We start from the raw sequence: 10,360 nt of genomic DNA on the forward strand, positions 1-10,360 counted from the left end.
GTCGGTCTCTTTCTCCAGGCAGCAGCTGACAGAACGAGAGGACACAGTCTGAAGTTGCGCCAAGGGAAATTTAGGTTGGATGTTAGGAAAAAGTTCTTCATGGAAAGGGTGATAAAATACTGGAATGTTCTGCCTGGGGAGATGGTGGAGTCACCATCCCTGGATGTGTTTGAAGAAAGACTGGATATGGCATTTGGTGCCATGGTTTAGCTGAGGTGTTAGGGTTGGGTTGGACTCAACAATCTTGAAGGTCTCTTCCAACCCAGTGATTCTGTGATTCTCTGTGATTTGGGGGATTTTACACATCTTAGGGTAGAAGCATGAGGTACTGCCAGCCTGGTCCCAGGCTGCAAGACCCATGTGAGCGCAGTGTGCATGTGTTGTAGCATCAGAACTCCCACATCAAACCTTGGAGCCTCTGAAATTGCAACAGAGCTGCTGTGTGTCACAGAGGGACAAAGGGTGAAATGGTTCTTCTTTGTCTGTTTCCTCTGAAGAGGAAAAGCAAACAAGAATTTAAATTCCTGGGAGGAAACTAAGCGACGCTACCTGCTGGACCATGGTTTCTTTATAAAGGATAAATCATTTGACATATGTCAGGAAACCACACTTGGGTGCCCCTGCTGACTGTGCAGGAATATGATCTTGCAGGGCTATGCATAGGATGTTTGCTCCAAGACCTATTCCATTCCCAGACTCTGGAAATGCAGACAGATGTAGTAGCATGGTTGAGAAATCAGAAGTTCAACAGCTCCACAGATGACGTTGCAATTAAAAGTGATAAAAATAAAAAATACAATGTTCAAGGTATCAGTTTACAGTGATCTCGAGTTTCCAGTTTGTGGACAGTTGTTTGTTTTTAGAGCAGATGGTGTCCTGCTCCCAGCAAAGATATGTAAGCATTTTCTACCAAGTCAGAACGCTCCTCCTAAAGCTGCTGTCTCATGTCTACTTAGGCCTCAGAAGGCCTAAGAGCTTCAAGAATGGCCAGAAGTGAGAGTTCAACTTCATAATCACATTTGTGGTGTTGTTTTTTTTTATTTTTTTTTTATTTTTTTTTTTTTTTGTGTGTGTGTGCTAGAGGTCTTTTGTTGCTGTTGGGTTTGTTTGTTTTAATGCTATGTCTATAGAATGAAGTCAAAGTGCATACTTTCTGAAAACTCAGAGATTTATGTGTTTCAGTCACTACTGATCTGGTGTGACTGGATCACCAGAAAAGAAAAATCTTCTGGGCAGTTCAACTGAACAGAATCTGAGGGAAAAAAAAAAAAAAGGCCAAAGAAATGCTTTTGGCTTAACAAGTTTGCATGGTTAAGATTACTTGACTTGTTGTTAAGCTTAATACCTCAGAGGTCTGCTGGGAAGCTCTGTCAGCTTTTGAAAGGCTGGAGGTCAGACTGGAAAGCTCCTAAGCCTTGTCTGATTTGTGTGGGAAGAGCAGAGAGCAGGATCAGACTTCAAGGTACAGGAACACAAACATCTGAGATGGTGCAGAGCTCTGAGGGCTGAGCGAGCCTGTCTTGCAGGGCTCTGTGCTCAGCACACACAGGTTTGTGTGGCTCAGTGTGGCTCTGCTTGCTGCAAAACCCCCACCAGTGCCATCACTAACCCTGGGGACAGCAGGATGAACGATGCATCCGCTTTCTGCACCGAGATTTGGGGGGGTCAATTTACAATGCAAATAAAAGCTGTTGGATTTCCAAGAATGATGTTCAGCAGAAGCTGCTCATTATAGAAAGAAGAAGGTCCTGAACATCCCCAGCTACTGGAAGGCTGTGAGGAATTTGCTTTAGGTAAGTGCAATGACAGGAACCCAGAAGCAGGGATAAACTCTGCTGGTTCGTAGTGATGTTTATTTTGCAGCTGTATCTGCCAAAGCCCAGGGCTGTGCCTGGCCGGCCGGCTCATACTTGGCAGATGCGCATGCGTCTGTCGCAATAACCAGAAGGAAATGTTACTCAGCCCCACTTCCTCAAGGGTCTGTGGCAGAGAGGAATCCGTGGTCCTACGGCGAGAGGCTGCGAGGAAGACTGTGAGGTACAGATGTGCTGTGGGGAGCTCACAGGGAGCTCTCACAGGCCACCTGTGGTTTACTTTTGAAGGTGTTGCTGCAGCCAGGGCACCTTTGCCATGCAGAGCAAGGGTTGAGCAGGCTCATCCAGCCTGGCAAGCACAAGGCTGATGCCTTCAGCTCCTGAGGGTGGTGACTGGGCAGCCTGAAGACAGAACTGTGCCAGGCAAGTGGCACATGCTGGGCTCTGACAGCCTTCCCAGGGTGCAGCTGAGAAGGGAGGGTTGGACACACAGGAAGTTCAGGATTTCATAGCTTGTGGGCTTGGCTTTACGGTCTGCTGAAAGGTTACCTGCTTGCACTTTGTCATACTGTAAATTCTGTTTGTATCTTCATTCATCTTTTCTTCATGTGTAAGGGAAAAGCTAGCATGAGGCTGCTTTTTAAGTATGAACTTTTCTCTGTATAAAGTAATTCCCATTAAGATATAAAAAGTAAATGTACAGTTGCACAAGACCATGTAGTGAGATCTTCAGTAAAATGGAAGTGTGAATGGTAGTGAAGGACACTACCTGTCTTGCTGGTGAAATATTTCTGTCTGCTTTTTTTAAGTGTTTCACTCTGTTTATTTCTATTTGTGGTTAGCTGGTGAAAGGAGAATCCCAGCATGGAGAGAAATGCTGGAAAGTGAAAAGGGAATCAAGTGGCCAGCAGACAGTTTTGCCAGCTCATGTGATTAGGGCAGACTGTGAGCCCCAAGTCCCAGCAGGGAAGCTGGAAGGGGTTAGCAGGGGTCATCTGGAGTGGGGATAGAAAGAAAAGAGAGGGGAGAACCAGTGGAAAAAAGCTGTCTGGAAACATCATCTCACCCCACTTCCCTGATTTCCTTTCCATTTCCCCTCTCCCCACTTCCCCCCTCAAATGCCACCCTTTAAATCCACAAACTTCAAATTCTTCAGCCGTGCTGGTAGCAGAAGCATCATGGTGCTGTGCAGAGGGGAAAACAGGGACAGCCATGTCCAAAAAATCTCATGGTTGTGTTGGATCTCTTGAACGCCCTGCAATACAAGAGAAGAAGAAGAATTTGGAGCATTTTTCTAGGAGCAGGCCTGGCCAGTGTTACTGTGTACACAGATAGTGCTGGAACAAGGTCTGTCTGCAAAGGAGACCCGGGTTCTTCCTCACTTTTTGTCCCGGCAGTCCAGGACTGCCACGCCTTTGTTTTGTGGACCTTTGCACTGTAAACAGCTCTATGAGGGAACTGCTCCTGTAAAGATTTCCTCTCACTGGCCTGCTCTGAATACCCTTGATCCTGCTAAAGAACAAAGGGCATCAGAGCTGGACATGTGATCATTTACAGTTTCTGTTTCAATATCATGTTCAGATTCTTCAGGCAGCTTAGAGCAGCTCTGTCACAGACTCTTGGAAGCTCAACGGCTGGCGGCTTTTGGCTATGGATATGTGATCCATGATAGGTAATGTTGTAGGGGCAGTAAATCGGTGAGATACATTAAAAAAGTGTCGTCTGAGTCCAAAACTGGGAGATTAAATGAACAGTGATGCACAGCAAGGATGCTAAGTAAAATCCTATGAGTTGGAATTAGCAGTGACTACCTGCTTCATGTTCTTCTCTTTGTAGGTGCTGTGTCTAGGATAGAGTGCAGAGCAGAGACTTTGCTGGTAAGTAATGATATCCCCTACTCCAAGTGAGAGCTGCTCTCTCATTCCCTATCCTCAGCAGGGAGAAAATAGGATGGGAAAATTAATCATTTGAGATAAAGCCAAGGTGAACATTGGGCAAGACAGACTTGACTTGGGGGAAGTTAATTTATTGCCAATTAAAATAGATTTAAATTGTGAGAAAAGAAAATTAGATCTCCTACTTCCCCTCTCCCATCCTGCTGGACTCCCAGGTTCAACTTCACTCCTTCATTCCTGACTTTTCTACCCTCTCCTACCAAAGGATCACAGAGGGGAAGGGAAATGGATTTTGTCCTCAGTCTCTAAGATTTGCCATCTACACCTCCAATGTTCTCATAATTTCCCATGCTTCAGCATGGTTCATTTCCCATGGGCTCCAGTCCTTCAGGATAAATGTGCTCTAGCACGGGTTCTTCTCCATGGACTGCAGCTTCCCTCGGGGCCTGTCCACAGGCTGCAGCATGGGCTTCTCCATGGGCTGCAGTGTGAATCTCTGCTCCATGGATCTCCACAGGCTTCAGGGGAACAGCTGTCTCTTTGTGGGCTGCAGGAGAATCTTTGTGTCAAATGTACTTTCTTAAAGGTGTTTTTTAGGAAGATATATTTTAGGGAAAATCAGTGGCCCAGGTCCAAGCCAGAGCAGTCAGGGTCATTGCTGATTTTTACTGTGGTGTTTACCATGCCCTGTAAACATCCAAATACCAGTTCCTCAGTTCTGGGGCAAACCTGCACTTTCCAGGAGGGGGTCTCCTTTTTTGAGAAGTGAATAGATTTCTGATCAGACCAGAGATACTGCACAACTTGGCAGCTTTGGAAAAGACATCTAGTTTGATCTGGATTTCTTTTCCAATGCAGGGCAGAGCAAGCAGCCAGGTGCCCATCTGCTCTTCTGCACTTGAGTTGTCTCCTGACCCATCTGTCTGCTCCTGAAATGGAATATGTTTGGTATTGGCTCGATGATTCCAAGGAGTGGATTGAGTACGGGAAAGAGGTGAAATTCATTTGCTGTTCATGCCAAAAGCTTTTGTTAAGCCATCTTTGGAGAGTTGTTTAGAGCGCGTTGTTCTGCAGCTGGTGTGTTCTACACGCACCGCTGGGTGCCCTTGCAGTGCTGCTCCAATGCCTGTGTGGAATTGTCTTTTTAATTGTCCCTCAAAGCAGGACTGGAACTCTGTGAAAGCTTTCAAGGGACTGGCTTTGAAAGTGGGTGCATTTTCCAGAGCTGACAAACATCATTTGGCTGGAGCTGACCACACAGGCTGAAGGCTGCTTTGTTGCTGTTGTTAGAAGCAGCTGTGCTCAGTGGGGTACCCCTCCACTGCTGTAGAACAAAATGCATGAAGCCATAGAGACTTATTATAAAACATCATCCTGTCACAGGGGCTTGGGGAAAACATTGGTATTTCCCCACGGTGACACCTAAACCGAAGGGTGGTTTCTAACATGTATAATTTCCTTGTTCTTTCTGCAGCACCCAGATCATGCCACTGCCACTGTAACATCTGCATTTCTGGAGAAGGAATATCTAGCTGACAAGAATGGTGTTATTTTTTTCAGGGCTGGTTCTCAGAAGTATAAGTTAGACTTTGCAGGTGAAGTATCTCCTTGTTTTAAGTTCATTACACAGAGCATCTGGCTTGAATGTTTTCACACAATGTCTGTATCTCTTCAAACAGCTCTCCTTCCTCCTGCAAATTTTCTCCAAGCAGAACTTGAGCAGTAGGTAAATTTCTCTGCAGTTTTGGGATGCTCCACTTGGAGTTCTCACTTGGGCATCTGTAGTCAAAAAAATATACCTGGAAATATTGTACATTCAGAAGAGTTGAGAATAAATGCTTCATGGCACCTTGGCTTACACATTTGGGTTTATACACCTGAAAAGGAGGAATGAGAAATGAGAAAAAAAAAAACCAAAAAAAACCACTGAAAAATCAAAAGGTGAAGAAGTGAGCCTACGGTGAACATCTTGCAAGCTACTTACAGGAGAGAAAGAATTGTGCAGCAAACACAAATTTAGGGCTGGTTGCACAGAGAGAGAGAAATGGGGAAATGAGAAATGCTTTTCTGTTTCTAATTTATTTACCCGTCTTAAAACTCCTGTTAGCTTTCCAAACTTTTAATGTTTCCTGGCATGAATAAAGAGTGGTACTTAAAGGACGAAACAATGGATAATTAGCCATGTCACATAGCATGTTCTCTGTGATATTGTTACAGGACTAAGAAGAGAGGGCAGGCTTCCCTTTTAGCACCATGGAGCAGCCCTGTGCTGCCAGGAAAGCCAGGTTTGTGGCCCCATTGCACTGAAAATTCTTTTCTGCTGCAGGCCTGCCATCAGATATGGTTTTCTCAGGCCAGCAGTCTGGATGTGAATACCAGTGCAGGTGCAGTTAGTGCTTGGTTGCCTTCAAGTTTCACAACCTGTGCTAATAAGTGGTTAACCTTGCTGATCTCCAAGTAGGAGCAGTGCAAGAGGGAATGAAGTTTGAACTGGGGTGGGTGGGATAGAGAGAGCTCCACAATGCAATATTCAAGGCTATCTCCTCTTTTATTTTTACCTAATATTTAAGAGCCTGTCCCTAGACAATGAATTATCTCATTATTGAGTTATTGTGTTTTTCTTCAAGACATGATCCAAACAAATCTGCTCTTTCAAACTCAAAGAAGTGTTATTCGACTGCCTAAACAGCCTGAAGGTGGACAAGATGGAAGGTAATGCACATTCACTGTTTAACAATGTCTCTAGAGGACAGCACCTGTCTGCTAAGAAGTTCCTCCTACCTGCCTAGAATGCTATTTTGTATTTCTTAAATTCATTTCTATTCCTGAAATGAATATGTATTTATTAAACTCATTCTTTTCCTGACTGGTTTAACAGTACATTTTGCAGTGACAGTATTTGTGAATTATGCAATGCTTCTGTAAAGCTGTCTGGAGGGACATTTGGTGGCAGTCTCTGGCAGCTGTGAGAGACCACTGGAGTAGATCTGCTCTCTCTGTGAGAGGCAAGGCTGCATAGGGCTGACACAACTGTGCCAGGAGCTTTTATTCCTTGATTTATGCCCCAACACTGATAAATAAACTGTGCAGCTATTAGGAGTGAGGGACTGCCAATCCCAAGAGCTGTGGTGCATATGGATGTCATCCCTTGAAAAGCTGAGGATAAACTAAAACTCGGAACAGGCAAATCCACTGAAATGAAGTGAATTAGGGGCACTTACTTTAGATACCCTATCTTACGGCTTTTTCTAAGAGAAGTTCACCTTAACACATCTGCTATAAATGTTATTTGTGGTACTGATTTATTTTAATAAGAGCCGTCTCTGCTTTAGAAAGTCACCAGAAGACAGTGCATGTGAAGCTAAAGGTTCAAATAAAGTGCTGGTTCAACCTAAGGTGTGTTCATTCAAAAAGCAAACACACTGTAGCTCCTGAATGGATGCCTGAAGGGTGCTTTAGAGCCTGTGGTTAAAGTCTCCAGAAGGGGGATTTGGTTAGGACTATCACCAGCTGACTGGCTCCTTTTTCTATTCTGTAGCCAAAACACGACTCTCTTGCATCCTGTCTATCCTCCACAGTGGGACAAAACTGCTCTACCTGACATCGGGTTCAAGGTAGGACTTTCCAGCTCCCCAGTGGATGGGGAGACCTCTGTCCTGTACTGATTTTTCCAAGACCATAATTCAAGGCAGTTGAGATGTTACCAGCTTTTAAAAATGTATCTTGTAAAATAAGCAACTATGATGTGAAACATGACCAATAGTTTAATATTCAGAATAGACATGCGTTTCCTGGGAGGCTCACTGAGATCCCCTATGATGCCATACAGGGTAAAAAAGGCCATTGCTGCTCATACCTGTCCTTTGCACTCTCTCAAGGCACTTCATCCTCTGACAAAGCAGATTAATTGCATCTGAAGGGGGCATTTCTTCTCTCAGTTTGGGGCAGGATGTTACTTGCTGTAGTAAAACTGCAGCTTAGCCCTGTAGGGAAGGAGCTAGAGTGTCAGGTGAAGCTTTCTCTCTGCTTCAGCCTGAATATTGCTGTGTGTTTCAACTTCAGTTTACTCTGAACTAAAAGTAGTCCAGCTGTGGAGGTGTGTCCTCTAAAGGAAGCTCTCATGGGATTGCACTGATTTCCCTCAGTCGGCGCCTGGGCTTCCCCATGGGGAGTGATGGTAAAGGAGGGTTAACAGGAAAACCAGGAGCAGCTTGTGATTTTTCTGGTAGGGCTTTTCAGCAGATGTGAGAAGGTTGATGAGTCCTTTGGAAGGACTGGGAGTTTATACTCTTACTAATACCTTATTTTTAATGTTTTAAAAATTTTCAGTTGATACAGCTCAGTTACGATTCCCAAGAATATAGAAAAATCAAGAGTCTATTTGAGAAGACAATGAAAAATTACTGCATCAACCAACTCCAGAGGATCCAGAACCCAACACTTTGGGACATTTTTCAGTGGTTTGTATCTATTTTATTTCATTATCCTTACTGTATGAGAAGACTGGTATTTCCTGATCAGTTGTCCTCTATAGACTACATTTGGAGCCGCCAAATTCAGCAGTCCAGCAGAGGCGAGGCTGCCGTGTATCTCTCTTCCCAGGTCTGGCTGGTGGCCCAGATTTATGACTGCCCCAAAACCTGGGTCTCTGAGGCTGAGGCTTCCCTGGGGCAGTCCTGGAAGGAGACTGGGGCACGTCTTTCTGTGACTGGGCTGTTAAGGTTGCATCTGTGTTCTTTTGTGTGTGTAGAAATGGGCCTTTTATCCCTAGCAAGATGTGTGTGTGATTCCTGCTAGTGTTATTCAAAAAAGCAAATTATTTTCCTTCATCATAACTGAGCTTTGGTGTTTCAGGTTTATTCTTTTGGTTTTAGTGTCTTCCACATAGGAGTTAAAAAAAGAAAGAAAAAAACAGGAGAGGTATTTTTTGTGATAAAGGGGCAGAGATTATACAGTCTTCACTGTGGCTTCATACAGCTCAGTTTTATAATCATATTTTTATATTCAGGATTTATGTAACATGGGAACTGACCAATTCCCAGTCAAGAGATGTTTGTCTCTTTACTCTCTCATGTGGTATGAAGTTGTGGGTGACACAGTCCACAGTGATGCTGAGAACTTTTTGTTTTGCTGGCAGGAGCCAGCTGTGCAGCAGGGTACCAGCAGAAGCGCAAAGCAGGCAGTAACCCCACTGAGAGTGGTGTCACTGTTCCTCCACAACCCAGAAATAGGAAGAGTTGAGTTGGGAAACTCTCCTTGTTTGAACCAGGATAACAAGTAATTTTGTTGTTTGTTTGTTTGGATTTTTTGTTTGTTTTTTTTTGGTTTTATTTTGTCTCTAGGCAAAAAGAAAAGATGAGGAAGCTCCATCAATTGAAAGCGGTAAACGAGAGGCTCCTGTTCCATGGCACAAGTCCATCCCATGTGTCTGCCATCTGTGAGCAGAACTTTGACTGGAGACTCTGTGGGACTCATGGGACGATGTATGGAAAAGGTACAAGTGCAGAAGGGTGTAGGGGCTGTAGCAGCAGGGACTGCAGAGCCCAGCCAGGCTGGGGGATGTGGGTGCAGAGTGAGACACCCATGTACTCTTGCCTTTAAGGCACCCTCACCTGTGTACATCACCCAGCACCCACAGCAATCCCATCCCAGGAAGGGCTAAAACCACCTCTCTTTGCCTCAGGTACCTGCTCTTGGACAGGTGTGATGGGAGGTGGATGGCGAAATGCAGACTGGAGTTTGTCGGTACTTTACAATAAGCCAGTTTGGGAATTCCTGGCAAGAATGTTCCCACATGTTGTAGGGCTAGCTGGGGCTGTTGAATTGCTGGCTGCCAAAGTGCTGTTATCACGTGTTTGTCCCTTGGCTGGTGTATTTTCTGACCTGCAGCTTTTTCTGCTCCCTAGGAAGCTACTTTGCCAGAGACGCCAGCTATTCCCACGAGTACTGTTCCTCTCACAGTGGGCGCTACAGAATGTTCGTAGCCCAGGTTCTTGTTGGAGACTTTGTGCAGGGGAACCCTGAGTACTGCCGCCCTCCACCCAGAGCCAAAAATTCAAACAGACTTTATGACAGCTGCGTGGATGACCCGACAGATCCTTCCATCTTTGTCATCTTTGAGAAGCAACAAGTTTACCCTGCCTATATCTTGGAGTACAGCACTGAGACCAGCTGTGTGGTCCTGTAATGAATGGTGGAATGTCCTTTGAATTCACGCTGAATAAATTACTCTTCAGTACATTTTTTTTAATGTTTGTTTAATTTTAGTTGTAGCTTTAGAACACTTTGTAATGCAATGAACTAGTACCAATCCCCTGATGGCTTTGGGGGCATAGTTTTTTGTTAGGGGCGATTTTTTCCCCATAACCAGTGCTAATCTTTACCATCCACCATCTGTCTAGCCTGGAATGGGGACATACCTGCCTTGCATACTGTGACACCTGCTGAGGTAAAAATGACCTTGAACCACTGATATGTTCACCTAGGGGTTGATTCCTGCCTGTAATGGTGCTGATATGCCAAAGGGAGGCTGGGCAGGGAATGTGGAAGGAAAAGTGAAAGTACCTACATCATGGTGGTCAAGAGAGGAATTATGGCCTGCCTTTCAAGTAAATAACAGGAAACTCCTGCATCCTAAAGGCTTTGTAATGA

General features: G+C 44.8%; 1 protein-coding gene across 6 annotated transcripts; it reads left to right on the forward strand.

Annotated features, from left to right (window-relative positions):
* Nucleotides 1-1,910: 1,910 nt before the first annotated feature.
* On the forward strand, nt 1,911-9,947 carry LOC111936992 (protein mono-ADP-ribosyltransferase PARP12-like). 6 transcript variants are annotated; one of them, XM_023938189.2, is made up of 9 exons: nt 1,911-2,037; nt 3,651-3,691; nt 4,568-4,703; nt 5,184-5,304; nt 6,337-6,421; nt 7,248-7,323; nt 8,039-8,169; nt 9,052-9,203; nt 9,616-9,947. In XM_023938189.2, exons 3-9 carry the CDS (start codon nt 4,644-4,646, stop codon nt 9,894-9,896), a joined length of 906 nt encoding a protein of 301 aa, XP_023793957.1. In that variant the 5' UTR covers nt 1,911-2,037; nt 3,651-3,691; nt 4,568-4,643; the 3' UTR covers nt 9,897-9,947. The 6 variants fall into 6 exon arrangements, with proteins under 6 accessions (XP_023793957.1, XP_086741095.1, XP_023793965.1 ...); XM_023938197.2 differs by having other exon boundaries at nt 1,967-3,486; XM_086884969.1 differs by lacking the exon at nt 4,568-4,703 and having other exon boundaries at nt 1,916-2,037.
* Nucleotides 9,948-10,360: the final 413 nt, after the last annotated feature.

This window comes from Cyanistes caeruleus, chromosome 4, assembly GCF_971803275.1.
Source record: "Cyanistes caeruleus chromosome 4, bCyaCae1.hap1.1, whole genome shotgun sequence".
Classification (NCBI taxonomy): Eukaryota; Metazoa; Chordata; class Aves; order Passeriformes; family Paridae; genus Cyanistes; species Cyanistes caeruleus.

Bases quoted from the DNA above. Each gene is read 5' to 3' on its own strand.
- LOC111936992 (XM_023938189.2), top strand. From the start codon at position 4,644: ATGGAATATGTTTGGTATTGGCTCGATGATTCCAAGGAGTGGATTGAG. The intron at 6,422-7,247 runs GTAATGCACATT...TCTATTCTGTAG, and splicing joins GAAGGTGGACAAGATGGAAG to CCAAAACACGACTCTCTTGC. The intron at 7,324-8,038 runs GTAGGACTTTCC...AAAAATTTTCAG, and splicing joins TACCTGACATCGGGTTCAAG to TTGATACAGCTCAGTTACGA.